Source organism: Cetorhinus maximus, chromosome 14, assembly GCF_964194155.1.
Source record: "Cetorhinus maximus chromosome 14, sCetMax3.hap1.1, whole genome shotgun sequence".
NCBI lineage: Eukaryota > Metazoa > Chordata > Chondrichthyes > Lamniformes > Cetorhinidae > Cetorhinus > Cetorhinus maximus.
In genome coordinates this window covers 86,299,366-86,321,734 of record NC_135892.1, presented here as the reverse complement: position 1 = coordinate 86,321,734, position 22,369 = coordinate 86,299,366, and the positions used below count along the sequence as shown (strand labels likewise).

Here is a 22,369-nt window from a genome sequence, read left to right as displayed (position 1 = left end):
TGTTGGATTGAATGGCCTATCTCTGTGCTGTAAATACTTTATGATATTTTGAATAGCAACATCCAATTTTAATTTACAAATGTAGTTAATACAAATTTGGATTTAAAAGTCAATCATGATGCTAATTGACTTTCCTTCAACTTATCTCTTCCACACACGTAGCTAGAGGGATTTTAAGGCTTTTTAATTTACACCTTACATGTAAAACAGATTTAAAATATTTCAAAAGTAGCTGTTTCTCGGTAACGTTCATTGCAATGACAATCAGCACCACTGGGAAATATTCTTGGAGGATCCCTTCTTCACCAAATTCTTTTGCTGACAACTTATGCAGCTATTGTGCATCTTTTGCTGACTAATTTCTGAAAATCATTTGGCAAGTAGGAAATGCTATGTCTGGAGGAAGTGGATCCCGCACAAGGCCACCTTGTTCAATCATGACAATATGGTATTTCTGTTTCAGGAAGCTGAGGGGAGAGAAGGGAGGTAACTGCTGGCCAGAAGGAAGGGAAAAAAATGTCAGTAAGACCTTGGGGAGTGAAGTGTGGCAGAAGATGGCAGAGGCCATCAATTTCCAGAGGAATCAGTCAGAGTGCAATGTAAAAACCAACAATCCTGTAGGAAAGGACCACTGATCTGCTAATTCTGTCACACTCCAGAAGTTCTTTCTTCATACAAGTAAATCGAAATCAATTAATGCTAGGTGAGTTAAATTGTCCACCCAAAGCAGTCAAATTCAATCGGTAATGCTTCATCAAAGCACATGTTGAGCTATGTACCGAGTGTCAAGAGGAATTTTTGCATACAGACTCATATTATTGTTATAGCTCAATTAGAATGAGATGTTTTTCCTGGTGGTTTTAAATCAGGTAAGATACAACAACTCAATATAGTCCAAAATCAGTTTTGACAGATACTATGAGTGGAATCTTCTGCTCCTGCCAGCGGTAGAACTTGTGGTAGGTGGGGGCTCAAATTTTGGAGTGATGGCAGAACTGAGTTTCCTGCCGGCGGAAAATTAGTTTGGAATTTTGTTCTACTGACTTTCATGGCGGGCTAAAGGTGGGTTGACTTAACCGCTGATCATTGTCGGGAACCACATTTGCATCCATTTACATCTCAGAATCAGAAGACAATTCTGGGGCTGAGTGGGCTATGCTGGAGGGCTCTGGATGGCATGCATGTCTTGTTCATGGTACTAGGAGGGGGAAGGCCTCTCTGGGCAGTGACGGTTGGGCACAGCATGGTGCACAGGGCGTGGTCAGTCAGTTACAGATGTTGGTTATAGGAGTTGGAGGTTTCGTACTGGGCAGCAGGTAGCATAGTCCTGGTCAGGGGAGGCATCTGCATCCTGTAAAGTAAGACTTAGACATTGGATGGTCTCATGGCAGGGATCGGGGGGTCCCTCAAAGTCACGGTGCATGTGGCCTCAAGATGGGGGTGGGTCAGGTCATAAAAAAGCATGGTGACATCTACATTAAATGGTTCGGGGGGAGGACAGGAATGTCAACATGTATAAAGGTTGGCTCCAGGGAAGTAAAGTGAATGTGGATGTGGTACGTGTGGGAGGAGTCACTGACTGCAATTTTGAGCTGCTTGAAGGGGCACTCGAATAATTATCGGCTCAAGACATGAAGTTCCCCTCCAAGTCACTCATCATCCTGACTTGGAAATATATCGCCGTTCCTTCACTGTTGCTGGGTTCAAATCTGGAACTCCCTCCCTGACAACACTGTGGGTGTACCTACACCACAGGGACTGCAGCTGTTGTAGAAGGCAGCTCTTCACCACCTTCTCAAGGGCCACTACGGATGGGCAATAAATGCTGGCCCAGCCAGCGAAGCCCACGGCCCGTGAATGAATAAAAAAAAGGTACAAGGGGTGGCTTGGGGATGCCACGTCTGGAATATGGGCAGTCTTAGGGCATCACACTGGCTTCCTGGCTTGCCAATGGAGGGAGAGCATTCCAGGGTAAGGTGCAATCATGTCTCTATTCTATTTGTCACAGAGACAAGGGTCAACATTTTCCCCCCCATCGGGGAAGAAGTGCGGGAGCAGGCGCGGGTGGGCGGGCCTCCGATCGGTGCTCCCGGACGGGGGGGGTGGCGGGGGGGGGGGAATGCCGCCATTTTATATGAGCCAGTCAATTAAGGCCCGCCCAGCGTGACGTCCACCAGGAAGCGCTATGTTCTCCCTGTGCGTGTGGGGGTGGATTCCCTCAGGCGGGAGGGCGCACTTTCGCGCATGCGCGGGAAACGGTGCACATATCTCCCTGAGGCAAAGTGCTGCCTCAGGGGGATTGGCTCCGATGTAAAAGTTGAATTTCAGCTAATTAAAAATTTTCCCTGCCATGTCCCCTCATGTGACACTGTCAGGTAAGTTGGGACATGTCCATAACTTTTATTGAAACATTTGTTAAAATTTTGAAAGCCCTCATGAAACCTCACCCCGCCCGTGGATGAGGTTTCATGCTTTTTCCAAGGCCTGCCTGGGCTCCCGGCCTGCCCGCCAACCTTAAGGCTGGACAGGCAGGTCCATCAGTCAGGTTAATGAGTTTTTTAATGGCCTTAATAGGCCATTGACAGTTCGGCAGGCACGCAGTCGAATCGGCTGCACGCCCGCCGAACTGAAAATCTAAATGACGCAGGGTGACAGCGGGAAGCATGCCCGACGTATCCCTGTGTCATTTTTATGTGTTGATGAGCAGGCCCCGCCCCCACTCGCCGACCGGAAAAACCTGCCCAAGGAGTGGAAAATGCAGGCAAGGCTGCCTTCTTGATAGGAGAAGAGGGGCCAGTCGCCATATGGCACAGCTCAGGGTAGACCATTGCCCTAAGGAACAAGTGCCAGCAGGGCTCCAGGAAGACCCAGATGCTGACGAGGAGGCACCAAATCCACTGACGTGTTTGGCGCAACCAAGAGGCTAGAGAAGACATCTCTCATACATGCATTTGAGTGAAAGACAGTGCTGCAGGTGCTTTCACTTGTCTAGGGATTTGGTGGATTATATCTGCCACATTCCCCGTGAGGATCTCACTCCACAAGGACTGGGAGGCCATCCAATGCCAGTTGCTGTGAAGGTAACTGCTGTACTCAACTTTTTTGTCAGTAGGTTGTTCCAGGGGTCCACTGGTGATCTCTACGGAATCTCACAATCGTCCACTCATAAATGTTAAGGGAGGTGACCGATGCCCTTTTCAATAAAGCACACAATTACGTGCAGTTCACCATGGATGAAGCAAGCCAGGCTGCCAGAGCTGTAGGATTCGCAGCAGCAGCCAATAAGATATATCAATAGAAAAGGGCTCCACTCTCTAAAAGTGCAGCTGATCTGTGATCACCGAAAGCAGATAATCCATGTATGTGCGGGGGGCCCTGGGAACTCGCACGACTCTTACATATCAAGTCACTTGCAGGTGCCACAGATCTTCGAGGGCCCTCAGTGCATTCAGGGTTGACTCCTCAGCGATAAGCGAGGAGCCAAAAGGCATGGCTAATGTCACCTGTTTGTTGTCCACATAGTGCATCTGAGGAGAGACAATGCGGCACATTCTGCAACAAGGTCCTTAATAGAGCAGACCATTGGCATGTTGAAGATGCATTTCAGATGTTTGGTCCAATCAGGTGGGCTCTCCAGTACTCTCCACAGAGGGTGGCCCGCATCACCATGGTTTGCTGTGCCCTACAAAACTGGTGATGCAAAAGGGGGATGAGTTGCCACATGGGGACATGGAGGAGTAACACGTCTCCTCGGAATGGGAGGATGTGGAACGGGATAAATTTGAAGAGAGCGAGGGTTCTGATACACCACAGTATGGGCACGGCACAGAAGACGTACCCGTGAGACCCTCTGTTGTAGTCACTTTGACAAACGGACCACAGAAGTCTCAGGTACAGGTCACGATTGTTTATTCGAGCAATTGCAAGGGGAGAGCCATCTCAATGTAGCTTGAGACAGTACTCTGCTAAATTACAAGTGTTCAACATATTTATACATTATTGGTCACGTACAAGAACAGTTTCCAGATTCCGATCTCATCAACATACAGGTTTACATTAAACAGACATCTCTAGTAACAGGTACATGCATCCTATGTCCCTATTTTTCACCCAAGCAGAGACCTTCCCTCCTACCTAAACTGGGACCATCTGTCCTTCCCCTATCTATTGAAGAGCACACTTAATTTTAGTTGTTTTCCAACCTAAGTCTCCAGTCTAACTCCCAGGATCTTGCTGGTGATTGCAAACCCTGAGGGTGTACAAAGTTTGAGAGTTGTAAGGTTCATCTGGTTTAACTGTTTAATTGTTGATTTACTGGTTTGCGCTGGCCTGCCTATAGATTCTAATTTAAGTAATTCATTCCCTTATAATGAATTCTCCCTTACCATAAATTCTCACTTACTTTCTTCCCGCTAACAGTCCCGCCTTTTGACCCTTGGCCTAGCCCAAGGTAGCCAACTATAGTGGTACTGTCCGTCCCTTTATGCACCGCCACCCATTGATGCTGGCCAGTCATCCAGCTTTGGGTTGTAAAAGGTATCATCTGACCCCTCAATTCAGGCCTCTGGCTTCTAAAACTCCCCCAGCACCACCTCTTTTGCCACCTTCGGGTACGATGAATCAAGTATGTTAAATATATAACTAGTATCAGCTGAATCACAACCAGGGCATGGGAGGTAATCCAAATCCACAGGTGTATTTGTACATATGAGCCCCAGTTCCACCACCACCATGTGGAGGAACTTATTTGCTCGATATCCTCTTTTATGACTCTAACCTGTTGCCGCAGTGTATAGTAAGTGCTGTATATTTGCTGAGCCTGTCTCCGAATCGTGGTTAGGTGCTTGGGTAATAAGGGAATTTCATAGGACAGCTGGTTCAAACACTGTGTCAGGTTATCCTTAAGGCTTTCCATGACCTGAATAGTAGTCGTGCCTCTCTTGTATATTTCAACCAGTTCCACCTTCCCCACCCTTGCCGGCGCCTGTGGGTGTAGACACGCTGAATGATTGTGGATGGGGCATATCGGTTACTCCTATACTGGATTCTTTCCTGCCACGTGGTGATACAATATCCCCCATTCCCTGTATATGCAACATGGGTCGGTTCTTTTGCAGCTCATATAGTTTCCTTCGTACAGTTTGCTGCTGCTTTAAATCCACACTTCGCTTCTTCGGTCTCATATATTGGGTATGCACATACTACTGCGGTGGTCTCTATACTACACCCTTCTAATATGGTGTTAACTATATTTCCTTCTATGTCTACTGCGTATGGCAGAATATCATGGTACTTAATATAGTAATCCTCCCATATAACCCCAATATTTTCTACTCTATATAATGTCCTGCCGGCTGTTGACATAGATATGACAGGTATTACTAATACAATGCCTATTAGCATATTACTATTCACTATACATTCAACATTCATTCTATATATGCGTGTTAAACCTCTGAGCTGGCAACTGGTCAAGTCATGATCCTTGTGTCGTGAAAGATTAAATAAATGCTCATTAGTTACCCATAAAGGAACTACCGCTTCATTAATCTGTCTTAAATTCTCTCGGGCTTGTTCCAGTGCCCAGGATCCATATGTGTTGCAAACATCATTTCTGCTTGCTTCATCTGAAATATTTTCCCTATTGATAGTCCCTGCATGACTTTCAAGCACGGTAGCCAGGCTTTGGATTAACCGTGTCATGTCCTGGTCTGTATTTAATCGGGTGTTATGAATTCCCTGTCCCTACTCTAAGATCTCCTTAAGCTTAAAGCTCAGGGTACGGACCTTCTGATCAACAGTTGCTAGATAGATGGAATTAACTATTGATGTCCCTGTACTGAATATCATGGCAGCGTCATTCATCAGGCTGCGCTTATTTCGGTTTCCTTCTAGACCTGATCGCATCCCGCCATTGAACTGAGATGCTTCAATCATCAACTGGCCCATTAGAGCCGTATATAGTGCTCGAATATGGGTTGAGCACCACTGGGGCGGGGCAATTCCAGATGTGTTAAAGACTACGGGTACCAGCTCGTGGTGTATATTCTCATACAAAACTTCTGATTAACCAGTACCAAACCATTCGTCGGTCCTGGATGCATAGTCGGACAAGGTGGGTCAGTCAGTGTGGTTTGAGAGGTTTCAATTATCTCTACTCGGACTGTGGAAGTAGACGTGGGAGGTGGCTGGGTAGTGGCTGTTTTGGGCGGACCTCCCACGCCCGATCTGAATCAAATCCTTACTACAATTTAAAAGCACTCGTTCTCCTACTGTTACATTTATCATTCCCCGTTGCGTGTCGCATTCGGCACTGTCCGTGCTGTAACAAAGTTTCTCCTGCGGTGCGGGATGAGCAGTGATGATCCCCGACCTTGTTGCCAGTACTGATATGCCCATGACCAGGATCGTAGGTCTGTGGAGACATTAACATCGGCTCCCATTCTCCGGATTACCGCTTGGTCAATTGTCATGTATCTTTGACTGTGTGTAATGCCTCCATTTACTTCCCATTTTCATATCTACAAATGTGCATGTATCACCTGTCATAATTACCTCGTATGGTCCATGCCTGTTTGCTCCGAGCTCACCTTGACCATCACCTTATTTCCCATTTGGTCTATTGCTATTCTTTGGATTTGTCTGTTTCCATATCCTTAATCACCTGTCGGTCTCTGACTTCCTTCCTTAACTCATGCAATTGCTTACTTATTTCTCTCACATAGTCTCGCATCCTTCCTTTTAGTGGTCCTGCATCTCCCACTCCTACCATGATTCCCTCGGATAACTGCATTGCTCTCCTTGTCATTATTTCAAATGGGGTGAACCTGGCGGTCCTGCTTGGGGTAGCCCTAAGATGCATTAGAATATTAGGCTGTTCCCTGTCTCTTGAATTGCTTTAGTGACAGATTTTTAAAAAAAAAAAGTTCAGTTCATCCTTTCCACCATCCCCGAGCTCTGTGGCTGGTAGGGAATGTGGGATTTCTGTTTAAATTTAAATTTATACATTTCTTTAATGACTCTTCCTGTGAAATGAATCCTGATCTGAATCCATCTGGATAGCACCCCCCCACCCCCCCGACTCCTTCCAGTCTACTGTCTCCTGCAGCTGTCCCACGTTGGACCTCAATTCCTTCAACTGCCAACACAACTCTATGATGCACCTTCTTATCCTATCTTTCAATGGCTCAGTATCTTCACTTCCAGTGGTGGTTCTCTCTGGGAGCCGCTTAACTCTGTCTGTCATCAGGGTGTTAATCCTGTGGTCTTACTTTATGTAGCACGCAGGCACATTAATATAGTCAGTAATACATCTATTTAACCTTTTTCCAGCTTTCCCTTTACCTGTATCCATTTTGTGGTAAATTGTTGTTACGTATTATTTCTCCTTACCTTTCAATTGCCTGAACTATAGATTCTACATAGTATCACCTCTAAGTTTTCCCTGACCATGATCATCCTAAAATTCTCTTGAGTTCAGTTTCTCTATTGTCTTGATCATTTAAAATGTTTCCTTGCTCTTTAGGCCGTATTAACTATTCCGTGTCAGCGAGGATCCCTGTCTCTAGATCTTTGCTTATCTCCCCCTGTGCGTTTCCAATGTCTCAGTTGATGGTCAGATTATCAAATTCAGTTCCCTTAAAAAAGTTTGTATATTGTGTCCTCTTTCCCTAACTCTTTCTCCTATTTGCCTCATAACATTTTACACATGCAACTGCTACCATCTTATCTTGTTCAGGTTGCCTGGAGAGACTTTAAAATAAATAAAATATTCTCATAACAGTTTTAAAAACAGAAATCAGGCATCGACATGTTCCTTATCTTCTTCTCAAACAACATTTTATTGTCTCAAAAATAACCCACTAAGTTGCGTCTGTCCCGTTTCTTTTAGAATTATCCCAGATTCATTAACTCGGCCAAAAATTGGATTTCTGCTGAACTTTGTCAAGGTCTTGACAATAGCTTCATATTTTGGGAACAGACTTACAAATACAAAAGCTTGCAGCATTTGAATTAGTGCCAATTGTTGTCAAAAACCCTTTACAATGAAAATTCCCTTTTGAGAACTTTATCATGAACCAAACCTCAAAATTTAAACCTTGTAAGAACTGTAATTTACACTATCAAAATTAAAACTACCTCTTTTCTCATGTGTAATAATTTGTATCCAGATTAGAAGTCCCGTATGTTTATCGACATATTCTTTATCTTTGGATAGCATTCTCGTTATTCAAAGTAACCTGTTAAACTACTGCACTTTACACCTCAAGCCTTGTCCCAACTTCAAATAACAGTACTGTTGAGGTGCAGATTTCCTTACATATTTAATTCATCTCTTCAAAAGAAACCCCTTTTTAACCATTGGAACCACCTAGACCATGTGTTTATGCCTTATGGTTTTCCTAGAATCCCTTGAACTTCAGGTTATTTCTTTCCTCAGAATTTTAGCATACTAACTCGTATGAGTTAATGTAACTTGTATGTATTGATCCCAATCAGCTTGGAAGCTGGTGATACTAGTCTGCAAAGGGGGTGGAACAAAGGTTGGTTCATCTAACCCTGTTTGGCTTTATGATACCTTCAAATTGCGATTTTTTTTGCCAGAAATCTCAACTCAAACATTATACTCAAAACTTTGGAATGTTTTAGTATACTTTTCCTTTAATCTAACATGGGGCTTTCAACTCTAAAGTGCTGAACTACACACACAAATGACAATTTATGGATGAAAACACATTAAAGCTCACATACAAATGCTTCCTTGCACACAAACAAACATATATTTAGAGGTATGTATTTATATTCCTGTATCCTTAACTTAACGACTCAAAACTCTCATATTCTAAACAAAACTTCAAATAGCAGTGGGGGAAATAAAGGGATCTTGAAGGCTCCACCTATAGGGACCATCAAACTGACATAAGCTCACATTTCCCCTGCTCCTGCCTGTCGGTGCTTATTAACTTCCTAGGGGTACCCCCCTTTTCTCTCTTCAGCACAAGCAGCTCTTGTAACTTGGATCAATTATACAAGGTACTAATAACTATCACCCCTTTCTTTTCCTTATCCTTTTAGTTCTACCCACCACTGTTTTTGTTCTCCAGGGGTTCCCTGTGGATTCCACCCCCCTTTCCGCATTTTTGTGATTAATCTTGACTGTTGTTCCGCTATGAACCTCGTAATGGAGTCCATGGTTCCCCAGTCGAGTTCCATAGCACTATTCTGTTTCCCTGACGGCACTCTGTTCTTATTCCTATCTCTACGCGGTACGTTCGCATGGCCCTAACTTAGTTACTTGCAGTATGTGCGGTTTCACTTATTTCACTGGGGTCTGGCCTTCCTGCGCGGCTTTGGTTATGGTTATATTTCAAACCGTAACCCACCAGCATGGCTCCACCTCCTCTTAACTGGGGTCTGGCCTTCCTGCGTGGCTTCGGTACTGCTAGACGCCTGCGCGGCTCCCCCTCCTACCCCTATCTCTGTCCTGTCCTGTGTCCTCCTCCTGATTCTTTGATACTCGGCCGGACTATGCTCGGGTAGGCTTACTGCACTAACTACGGGTGGTAAATGAAATATACTCACCCACTTTGCAGAGCCGTCCGGAGGGTCCAATCCGAGTGTCCTGCCGACTACACCAAACTGTTCTGGTCACTTTGACAAATGGACCACAGGAGTCTCAGGTACAGGTCACGATCATTTATTGGAGCAATTGCAAGGGGAGAACCCTCTCAATGCAGCTTGAGACAGTACTCTGCTAAATTACAAGTGTTCAACATATTTATACATTATTGGTCACGTACAAGAACAGTTTCCAGATTCCGATCTCATCAACATACAGGTTTACATTAAACAGACATCTCTAGTAACAGGTACATGCATCCTATGTCCCTATTTTTCACCCAGGCAGAGACCTTCCCTCCTACTTAAACTGGGACCATCTGTCCTTCCCCTATCTGTTGAAGAGCACACTTAATCTTAGTTGTTTTCCAACCTAAGTCTCCAGTCTAACTCCCAGGACCTTGCTGGTGATTGCAAACCCTGAGGGTGTACAAAGTTTGAGAGTGTATAAGGTTCATCTGGTTTAACTGTTTAATTGTTGATTTACTGGTTTGCGCTGGCCTGCCTATAGATTCTAATTTAAGTAATTTGTTCCCATATAATGAATTCTCCCTTACCATAAATTCTCTTACTTTCTTCCTGCTAACACCCTCATAGTGACAAAGTTCCATATCAAATAAGGCGAAGACACGCTGATATGAATACAGTTCTCTTGACCTTTCAATGCAGGATAGACATTAAGACCTTCTTTGTTATCCTCAGCATCTTAATGAAGATCATTAATCTCAGAATGAAGTCATATTCATGTGTAACAATGGCCTCATCCTTGGAAGGCTAAGCACCCTAGGGAGCATGTGGCCACCAGCGCTCAAGCTGAAACAAGTAGACATGATGAAGTCGTTTCAACCATTGCGCCAACATTTCACCGCAGCCTTCAAGAGGTAGAAACGCTATTGCAAACATCAATGCACTCATGGCAGTATGCCAGGAGCTTAGCAAGCTGGCTCAAGGAGGAAAATCATCAGTCACTAGTTATTGCTCAACAGTCTGAAGACGGATCTAAATCCGGACAGCAGCATCTCTCCAAATGCCATCTCTCATGCATGATTAATCTTGTTACTGAGCCGCAGGATGACATCACTCTTCAGGACGCTATGATCTGTCACTCTACAGTATGTAAGCGAACCTGTGAGTTAGGTTACCTTTGTAAGCACAAAAAATGCTTCAGCAGGATCATCGTGTCATCATTGGCAAGCACTCATGACCCTGCATTCATCAGGAGCCAAGTTAACATCCAGCATTGCCTTAGCATCTGGGAGAGAAGTGGCCCAGTCAGTGTTGATTCAGCATTTAATGATAACTTAGGACCCTCGTAAATGCTGAAGAGCATCGCCTGCACCCCATTACAGTCCTCCACATTTTCAATCTGCCATAGGCGATATGAACAAGGAAGCCTAAGACACTGATTACAATGACACGTTGAGAGATTCATTTTGAGACTCAGCACAAGGATTCCATCAAGCCCCACTAGCCAGACCTTCAAGTGCAAACTAGCATCCTCATATGTAATAGGCTGGCATTATCAGGCTAGATGAAGATACTAGCAGACATTACAAATGTCACCAAGTGTAAACAATTTCCATGTTCTGCATCATGTGGAGACTGGGAATTAATAAAAGAGCAATGTTCAGCCGTAAACGTGGTAACAAGATAACACTGCAGGCAGGCATGAAAGGCTATGGTCCTCTACAATTAATTAAACTGTAACACAAACCTGAGTCATTAAATGGAGACCATTGCAAAGTTCACTTGGTTGGAATGACTCGAACGCTGGATAATTAGTGATTGACTAGACAGGTACCTTTAGGTCACCCATTGTCATTATCCGTGTGGGGCCAATGTGTACAGGACAGACCCTCACTGAGTGTTTGGGGAGGTCAATCTCACCTTCTGTGCAGGAACGAACCCTTTCCTCTCTAGCCAGCTCTGCCGTCTGCTCCTTGTAGGAGGAAAGTGTCCTCAAAAACTGTGGCATCCCCCCTCCAGTCTGGTCTCTCTCCCTCTTGCTGTGGGAGATCACCAAGACAGATGGATTGACTGTGAGGCACCATGGATGGAAGAGCAGATCAGTAGTAAACATGTCTCCTTAGTAAGGGATGAAGAGGCCATTTGTGCAGGATCTTACAGGACATTGTCTGACAGCCACTTTAACAGCATCATAAGTATTGATGTTCCATCTGCTGGTAATGTGTGACATCCCTGTGGATTGTAATTCTTAGAATGCCTGATGCCCTTATGAGAGTGAGAGTTTTGAGTGAGAAGGTTCACCTACCCTGGCGGAGCTGATGAGATCATTCATTCTCTTCCTGCACTGCAGGGCAGTCCTTTTTTGGGGTCCACAGGCGCAGGCTTTCCTGGCAACCTCCTCCCAGGCTGCGTGGTCATGTTGGTCGACCACCTGCTCCTGTCACGAGGAAAAGAGGGCCTCCCGCCTGAGCTGGACGGCCTGGAGGAGTATCTCCGGGGACATCTTGCTGAACTGTGGAGCAGAGGGTTTCATTCTTCTGGGCACCATGGACAATACGTTTCCAACACACCTGGGCTGCAGAGAGTGAATGCATGTGTGGGTGCCATTTAAATATAGCACCAGGACCTTTGACTCCATGAGGTAACAGTGGAGCGGACAAATCAGTGCCCGTCCTGCCAGAGGTTCGACAAGCTCCTTGCTGATGCATAAATAATGAGTTGAAAAGCAGAGAAGGTCTGGCACGAGAACCTGTCGTGCCGTACAGCGGGAATCACGCCAACTTTCCTGCCCACCACCGCACTGAGTCTTCAGAACAGAAAATTCTGTTTTCTATATTGCAATGGGTTCATCTTAGAAATTGACCAGTTTTATCTCCATAGAATACTGAATCTGAACATTGAGGTAACATTTTTTCAAAGAAATGGGTGGCAGATAAATTTCAGCATTCTAATTTCTCAGGTGAAATCAAACAAAATTTTAATGAAACATTGAGCCTTTGAATTATTCGATTTATAAGCTGACTACAGGTGCTGAAACAAAGACAGTCAATCACAATCTTAAATTCAGGGATATTTAATATCACAAGAAACCACTGATCCAAACTGGTCCGATACAAGCATATTCAAAATAGAATTCAAATCATAGGTAGGCATGGCTGACCATTAACATAAATTAATTCTTGAATCTTGATACAACTGGGTAGTCACCAATTGAAGTTCTCGTCAGCTGGTGAAGGGGCAGGAAACAACAGGCTACAGAAACTGTCAGTATATTTAAAAATACATTGATTCAACAAAGCCTGTAAATAAGTAAGACAATTTTTAACATTAGACTTTAAGGGGTTAGTTATTCAGGACCGACACTTCTTGCAGCTGATCCTGGATATGCCACTCCAGGATGTTGAAGGAAAGACCATTTGTTAAAGCAATCCAGTTTGTATTTGATTCCTGATCTAACCAGCAACTGCAACTGTGGTTATCCGCTTGAGCTCTTATTGCTGATCATCAAGGAAAGCTTTAAAGATTTGGACAACTAGTTTTGAGTGTTCTTGAAATGCATAAAATTCTAGTAGTACAATTCTGATGATTCTGCATAACCGACAGACAATGCAGCCCTTTCATAGACATCAGTCACTAGGTCAGATCCACAGACACATTTGAGTAGCAATGACATTGTTAAGTTTAAAACTAAAACATCTTTACTTTCAGACAATAAACACTTGCATATGGACAGATTACAGACATGACTAGTGCTAGGATGCCACCAAGGATCAATCTATGACCAATTTGGCTGTATAACATTGGGATAAATCAATGAAATGTTGCGAGAGCCTTATGCTCCCAAATGTGCTAATTGGTCAGTAAGGTTTGTGTGCATGCATGCATTTAAAAAGCTATTCTTCCTTAGCTGCCAAATGTTGCAGAACACATACTGCTTTTAATATAACTGTAAAAATTTGCAACATGTACTTGAAAAACAAAAGTGGTCCATTAAATATTATGGGATGATGATGCTGTGCACTGTAGCATCAGTGTGCACTACCACAAAGTGGCTGATAAATCCAAGGTCTATCACAGGGAACAACTAAATTTCAGCTGTACTCACTGTAAGGAAAGAAAAATGAAAAATCTGACAATTTGACCAAATTGGTTTTATTTTTTTTTTACAAAACTCGAATAAGATCTAATGATATACGGTTTCTTGCATGGTCAATCTCCAGCACTTTAACTTCCACCCTCTCACCAGGGCCAAGCCCTAGACTCCGACGTCTTTTAGATGCAGGCAGCTTGGCTGCTGTAATGTAACGTATAGGGATCAGACCAGATCGGCCAACACCTATGTCAACAAAGACACCAAAGAGAGTAGCATTTTCCACTCTTCCAGTCAAAACAGTTCCATTTTTCAGGTCATTAAGAGAGACAATGTTCCTTTTAAAATCCTGTTGTTCAAATCCTGCATAGAGGCACAAAACAAGGCAGATTAGCAGCAAGTTCTGTTCTTGCAAGACAAAAAGAGAAAGTGTACATTCTGGAAATCTGATCTAAAAACAAATAGTCGCTTGGTAGTGCAGAACTTTAGTATTGCTGAAAAAAGAGACATGCTGTTGAAGCTTTTCACTTTGCACTTATCAGGACAGATGCACGAATACCAAATTTCAAAGGAAAGAACAATTTATACTGCTTGAGAAAAGGGTGCTGATTGGTTGAGTCTTTGCCATGGAGAGTGCACCAGGGAACTATTGCTCCCACACTGTTGTTTAATTCAAAGAAGGCGCAATACCTGGACAGGTTCCTTTTGCTTGCAGAGGACAAGTCCCTACGTATGAATATATGTAGACTCCAGCAAGCGTAACTCAACCACACTGCAGGCCTGACTGATAATCTTAAATTGATTGTTAGTGTAATTCTTAGCACACTTGGGATTGTTCAGCAAGGGCTGTCCAATCGCGGAATCACATCTAATGTTAGACATTATGTTCTGAGTTTTCCAAACACAGGCTGGTTGAGTACAGTCAGTCCTCTGCCTATGGGGAACAGCTGAAGGGATGTACTGTTTGATACGATCAGTCAGTCATTGGGATGTATGGCATATATGCCTGCATTGCACTGGCACTGAAGTTCATATACCACATTACTCATTTGTGTGGTAGGCAGAATGTCTTTTTGGCTTGATAGCAGCAACCTGTTAATGGAGAATACCACTCGTGCTGCTACTCAATAATAGTGACATGAAATAGCTAGCTTTACCTGTTGCTCAAACTTTTGCAATGCCTATCCTTCCAGGGTAACTTGAGGTAGACTGGGCACTTTTCAGGGTTGAAAGTGGCAGTTTTAGGCCCAATCATGAGTATGCATGACACACAGCAAGGAATGGCCTGATCAGATAGTCATTATCCTGCAGGATAGCTTTGATACGCTCTATTTCAGCATCAAGCTTGTGCAGTGAGCAAATGGCTCAGGCCCTATTTATAAGATTGTCGATAATGCCAATCTTGTAGACCGTGGAGCTTAGGGATCCCAATGTGTATATTGACCAGTGAAGGTAGGCTTGTGGTGGACAGTAGTAGAGAACCTGATGAGTGCAAGAGGAAAAGCTTCGACAGCATGCTTCTTTCTTCATGCAACAAAATATTGAGTTGCTTCAAGGGGAGGCCTTTCATGGGTTAATAATTCCCTTTGCCTTGTCATTGTTTAGGCATTTTAATATGACAATAAAATACAGTCTTTAAATTTCTGATTCCCTTCATGATATACCTGTAACAATTAAAAATTCTACAGAGGTGTAAATAGAGAGGTAAAATAACCCAAAACACAATTTATTTAGTTCTGAGGATGAGTGTTTAAGAGGCTGCAAGTTATTATGCCACAATTAAATCTATATTTTCAGGGAAGGCATGAGCCTTACCAGATGTGTGGCAGGATGGGGCATCTGCTCACCCAATGTCATGAGCAGTGACTGTGCTATTATTTTCAGGGTCTACCTCATTTGAATAATATGGCTGAGCTCCAGATGTTGAAACTGCCTCTCAATGAAAGCTTGCCCATTTGGGTTGGAAATGTTAGGCTCCTACAGGATTTCAATGTCTGTGCAGCTTAAAGGATTAGGCAGCCTTGCAATATTTTTGACTACATAGTGTTACAATCCTAGCTGATGTCACTCCTGGACATCATTGTTTTGTTGACAAACATGGCAGCAATTTCATACAGCAAAGAGATAAAGAGCCAGTTCACATGTTTTGGTGGTTCTGGTTGTTGGATTAATGTTGGCCAGGATAACAACATCCAGAACTCCCTTGCTCTATTTCTAACAGTACTATTGAATCTTGCACATCTACCTATCTGAGCATGTAGACTATGCTTAATTTTACATCCAAACGTAGCACTCCCTTTGTATTCAATGGTCATCCTACATTACATGGTCAAGTCCTGCAGTTGGTCTTGAACCTATGACGTTCTGACTAAGAGCTAAGAATGCTGCCATTGAGGTGAACTGTTGGGCACAAAGATTCCTGTTTGTAAATCCTAATGTGGAAGTGCTGTTCCAGGAAGTTAGATACAGGAAAGAGGCTTCAAGGAAAGCAACTCAAAGTCAGCGCAAAGAGAAGGCTGCAGTAGTAAATGCCAATTCAACAGAATATGCACTATCACTCAGTACAGGAAGATGTTTAATTACTTTCACCAGCCAGGCAAGTAAACATTAGTCAGCCAGTTTCAAAGAATGCATTGTACGAAACCTGTCATTGAGAATGACCTCTCCCTCCATGTTGAAGTTCTTGAATAATTTAGCCTCAATACCCTAAAGGTAGATTGGTGCTTCTCACAGCCCCATCTTCACCATCATGGGATTCTTCGATCACATCCTTTTGTGAAATTACACAACATATGTAATATGTGGAGCAGGAAGAGACGATTCATTAATTTTGTCAATGTCTTTGTATCTGTTGTGTGAGTGTGTGAAAATTATACAGGATGGTAAAAACACTCAGTCAAACTTTAATTTTTGAAGCTCTCAGTTGGAGTGTAGCAATTTTGTTTAAAACAGAAATGGGTGCCGAAATGTATAGAGATAGACTGCGTCCCTGGAGGAAGGGGAAGTGACACTGAGCAAAGCGAAGTAGAGATAAATCACATATGCTTGAAGGGATTAACTCTTTTACGCCTCCCTACGACTGAATAAGGGGAAATGTGCAGCAGATTTGCAGCATATTCCCTAAAGGCGTTAAAACTGAAATCCAGCAAGAATGAGAGCTCTGATCATATTTCACCCTCTTGACCCCTTTTCTTTTATCTGCCTCTAGGCAAGTTATGGGATGCGGCAGCAACAACGCCAAGGAGTGATCACCTGACATGCACACACACCCATCCAGCTGGGGCATGAAGGTGATTTCTGTGCCCCTTTTGAGGTTAGCCAATAAAGCACAGGCCAGGGATTGAATCTGGGCATTTCTGGAACTGTGCTGTTCAGTTTCTCACTAGCTTAACGAGTTGAGGTGCTAGGGTAAAACATGAATTATTTCTAAAATGCATCCATACAAGCTGAAGTACTGAACTGGAGCTATCCATCCAAGTGTACTTATATATTATGACTTTCAGGTCTTAAAAATGTATGATAATAAATAGTTGCACAAAACATTTCTACCCCTTATACTCTGTATTAATAATGTTTGTGTAGGGTATCCACCACATGCTGTCAATCATGTCAAAGATAATTTTTTTTCCTATTTGTTTCTGTATTTTTTAAAGGCACTAATTTGTATATATCATTTAGTCCCAGCTCAGCATGCACCTTCTGTTAAACCTCTTAGTATCATGACTTTATTCTTCAGTCTACTTGTGAGCACTCGAGCATAGTTATGGCTCTTTGGCAAGGAAAAGAATTGGCTAAATAAAAAGTTTAAGAAGGAATGAAGTAACGATCATTTTCTGTTAATATCCACTCCAGAACCAGTCATCTGTTTCTGATTCCACTAATCTAACAACCACAACTACTTCTGTGCACATAACAGATCTGGCAGATTATGTGAAAAGCTGAGTAACTTGCATGTTGCTATTGTCCTTTGAGTACTTCAGCATACCACATATCTGCCCTTTTGAAATAATAACTTTGAGAAGTTGAAGTGTGCAAACAAATTTGACAGAAGAAAACAAATATGGTACAAAGACCGTTAAAGAACTTGTGAATGACATCAACACAAATGATCAGAAAGCTTCACAGTACTGATCACAAAATAAGCCCATGTTTGCAGCTGCCACCCATATCCAGAGCCGAAATACTCGCAGCAAAATAATAACTGATTGTTTCAGGGCAAATTATTCTAAGATTGCATTGTGGAGTTTTAGAGTTTCTGTGCCAGAAGGATGATGTGATGAGCAATGTGACAGTTATCTGGCATTTTGATGTACTTTGTCAGTATTTTTTTTGTCTTCTTTTATTTTGTGAAAACCACAAACAAATAAATTATTGGAGCACTGTGCTGGTAGATCTGTGGTATTGGAACCAGATCAGAGTGTAGTCCTATCTTAAAAGGTATATGCTGGATTGGAATTTACCGGAACAGAAGCTAACTGAATGCAAAAATGAAGTGTAGATAAAAACAGAAAATGTTGGGAATTACTCAGCAGGTCAGACAGCATCTATGGAGGGAGAAAAACAGAGTTAATGTTTCAGGTCAATGACCTTTCAACAGATTATTGACCAGAGACATTAACCTGTGTTTCTCTCTGCACAGATGTTGCCTGACCTGCTGAGTATTTCCAGCACTTTCTGGCTTTATTTCACATTTCTTCCATCTGCAGTATTTTGCTTTTGTATTAATGAAGTGGAGATATTATTTTCAAACGCAATAAATCTTTTCTATCCTGAACAATAGCTGAAAGTAAACACTATGAAGTTTTTTCATACACTGGAGTAGTGGTATGTAAATTGACACATAAGAGAGGCAGCAGTAAGTATGGAGTTCTTCACTTTTATTATTGTAGCTCATGGCCCACTAAAATAATTATTCAGTAACTAACACAAAGGAAAAGTGGACATAATTTACATCAGGAATTGGCAAACAGTGATTCACAGCTCACAAGGAAGTCAGGAGATGAGATACTGAAGGTGGAGCATGCTCAACCTGAGTGGAGGATTGTGATGTTAGACACCAGATAAGGGACATTCAATTGATCTCAATGGTCCTGCCTGCAGAGCCTTACAACCATAAGACAGTACTGCAAGCTCTCTGAAGATGTGTAGCAGATAGCAGAATGTCGACTGAATGTCACCCTTCGTGACACCACCAGGGAGGGATTCTTTGAAATTTGTGGCATAGTAGAGTGAATGTTAGGAACTTCTGCACATGCCTATTAACATATATCCTCATGGATATGTTAAGGAATGATGTTCTTGGGCTATAAACCCTCATGACTGCACGTCTGCCTGAGGGTCTTGATCTCCATCTACGCTTCTTTTAAATGCTTTGATGGGATGTGAGAATGTAACAGCATTTGTTACCCATCCCTAATTGCCCTTGAACTGAGTGGCTTACTAGTTAGAGCATTTCAGAGGGCAGTTAAAAGTCAATCACGCTGCCATGGGTCTGGAGTCACATGTAGGCCAGAATAGGTAAAGACGGCAGATTTTCTTCCCTATAGGATATTAGTGAACCAGATGGTTTTTTTATGACAATCGATGATAGTTGCATGGTCACCGTAGCTTTCAATTCCAGATTTTTATTAACTGAATTTAAATTCCACCAGCTGCCACGATGGGATTTGAAACCTATTTCCCCAGAGCATTAGCCTGCGTCTCTGGATTACTAGTCCAGTGACATTACCATCAAGCCACCATCTTCCCCTAAATATGGTGCCTTATAAGACTGACTTTTCATCCTCCAACAAATTCATATGGGCAAATATTTTGCAGTCTTCCCTATCATATTATGGAAATGCTTCAAAGAAATTTAATAAACTTGTTAGAAAAATTGAAGTCCAGAGGATTAAAGGGGCATTGGCAGCACGGATATGAAATTGGCTGCGAGACAAAAAGCACAAAGTTGTAATGATTTTAGACTGGAGGGAATTGTACAGTGATGTCCCCTGGGACCACTATATTAGGACTGCTGCTCCTTTTGATATATGTTAGTGGCCTGGACTTGGGCATACAGGGCATTTTTTCAAAGTTTGCAGATGACATGGAATTTGAAAATGTAGCAAACAATGAAGAGGATAGACTTTTGTGAAATAGTTTTGTAAAGAAAAATGGCAGAGGCATTTACCATAAACTAAATGGAACAATTTTAAAAGAGGTACAGGACCAGATGACCCGGGGTCTTAGTACACATATCTTTTTTTAGGTGACAGAAGTTGATAAATCTGTTTAAGAGGCATATGAGATCCATAGCTAAATAAGTCTAGGCATAGAGTTCAAAAGCAAGAAAGTTACGCTATACTATTATAAATCACTGGTTATATCTCTGTTCGGGTATTCTGTCCAATACTGGATACCACACTTTAGGAAGGACGTCAGGCCTTAAAGTTGGTGCAGAGGGGAATTATTAGAATAGTACCAAGGATGAGGGGTTTCGGTGACATATAGAGACCAGAACTGGGGATTGTTCTCTTTAGAGCAGAGAAGGTTTAGGGGAGATTTAATAGGTGTTCAAAATGATTAAGGGTTTTGAAAGGGAGACACTGGTTCCATAGGCAGGAGGGTTAATAACAAGAGGAGACAGATTTAAATTGGCAAATAGTCCATGGAGAGATCAGCAGATTTTCTTTTTAATTCAGAGCAGTTACATCTAGAATGCCTTGACTGAAAGGGTAGTGGAAGCAGATTCAATCATAAATTGTAAAGAGGAAAATTTGCAGGTCTACGCAAAAAGAGTAGTGGAGTGAGACTGATTGCTAGCTCTATTAAACTGACTTGCTCTCTTGCTGGGTGGAATTTTGCTGTCCCCCACTGGTAGATTTGAAGGCAGGGGGACTTGTAAAATGCTGCATGTGGCTTGCCTGCCACCTACCTGTCTGTCCCCGACTTGTCTCCCATTCTATGGGGGGCAGCGGAGGTATCAGGCGCCCCCCCGCCCCCCAATCCCCTCATTAGGGCTTGCAAAGGCCCTGCTGATACCCTGGGCTTATCTTCAGTCCGGCCTCTACTAGCTCCTCCTCTTTGGGGACTGCCTGCAGTCCCAGCAGTGACCACCATTTGAACCTGGCACTGCTGGTGCGACAGAGCTGCTGGCTATCTGATTGGCCAGTAGCTGTCTAAGGCAGAACTTCCTCCCCAGATAGGGATGGAAGTCTCGCCCTTAGCCAATTTATGGTCTGCCAAATGTTAAATAGCTGCTGGGCAGTCCGTATTGGCAGGGAACACATCCTTGCTGACTCTTTGAGTGGCAGGGCAGGAAACCCTACCATCTGAAAAATTCTGCACTCAGAGAGAGAGAGAGAGACAATTACAAATGGAATGAAAAGAAAGAAATGTTTTTGACAAAAGATCAACCAACAGTACAATGAAGATCCTAGCATCTGCTTTCCTTAGCTGTTTGTCTAAGCTATTCCTGTTTACTGTGGCATAAGTTAGATCAGCAAATCCTTATATACAAATGTTGGAATTTAGGTGTAATGATGTCAGCTTGGTTAAAACCCATCGCCTCCATGCCTGCACCTTAGCTATGGCAGATTTAATATATATCCTCTCGCATCCAGTGAAATATGGGATGCAATTCAAAGGTGGTTTAAAAATGGTATTTCCTCTTTAAGCCTCAAATTACAACCCAAGTAATATGTGCTGAGTTTATCTCTATATCAAGACATTTGAATTTTTAAAATAAAATAGTAAATTTAAAGTAACATTCATTTCCCTCTATTTTTATTTGCAATTAAATTAAGAATTGCTTCCCTTTGATCGGTTGGTATGAAGATATAGCAGTAAACCTTGGTCAATGCTCTACATGCTGCATGAAAAATTGTAGTAGGCTACAGATAGATAAAATAGCAACATTAGGCTGATCAAGATTTATAATTGAAAGACTCTTTTAGAGATTTGTTGGAGAACTTCATTGTTATTTACTACCAACATTATTAACTTCAAGCGTACAGAACTTGACAATAATAACTAAGGATTTTATTAACTAAATATAAATTCAGATATTTGTAAGTATTTACTTAAACTAAATAATATTATTCAGCTAACAAAGGCAATTATTTGCTATTGTTAAACCTCATTACCTGCTCTAATGTCATAGTCATGAGGCTGTATCAGTCCATCAATAATCATCTGCAATGTTGGCACAGTTGTATCAAGTCTTTGAGCTAAGGCATCCATCAAATTGGTTTTCAGTGCTGTGTTCACATTGTTCTGCATAGCAGGTCTTCCAATGTCAGACAGGTTTCCATTGATGAAGGATAAGAATCTGGAAAAATTAAAGAAGAATATGAAATACAGTAAAAAAAAGAGAATAAGTTGCACACAATAGCTGCAGACCACCTGATCAAAATGCTCCACGCTCTACCAAAATGCTTCCTTCACAATACTCCTTAGAATTAATGAAAGTTGGTAAAGGCCCATCATATAATCTTATGACACCACCAAAGAAGGCAATTGTCAAAGCCATCACCTATCTGAAGGAAGTTAATAATATTCCACATGTGAGATTTTAAAAAGTTATGGATCATGAAATTAATGAAACAAATGGATTAAAAACTAGCTTGGAAATAGGAAACAGATGGTAATGCTAAGTACAAAAAGCTGTGTCAATGACTCCTGGAGCTTCAGGACCTTTTCCTTGTAAGCTCCAAA

General features: G+C 42.4%; 1 protein-coding gene across 2 annotated transcripts in view; it reads right to left on the bottom strand.

Annotated features, from left to right (window-relative positions):
- Positions 1-13,721: 13,721 nt before the first annotated feature.
- Positions 13,722-22,369, bottom strand: part of srbd1 (S1 RNA binding domain 1) — a 283,354-nt gene continuing 274,706 nt past the window's right edge. For both annotated transcript variants that reach the window (XM_078557178.1, XM_078557179.1), the window contains exons 21-22: positions 21,799-21,983; positions 13,722-14,038 (exon numbers count right to left, since the gene is read on the bottom strand). In XM_078557178.1, coding sequence (XP_078413304.1) covers positions 13,749-14,038; positions 21,799-21,983 — 475 coding nt within the window. In that variant the 3' untranslated portion in view covers positions 13,722-13,748. The remainder of the gene's footprint in view (positions 14,039-21,798; positions 21,984-22,369) is intronic.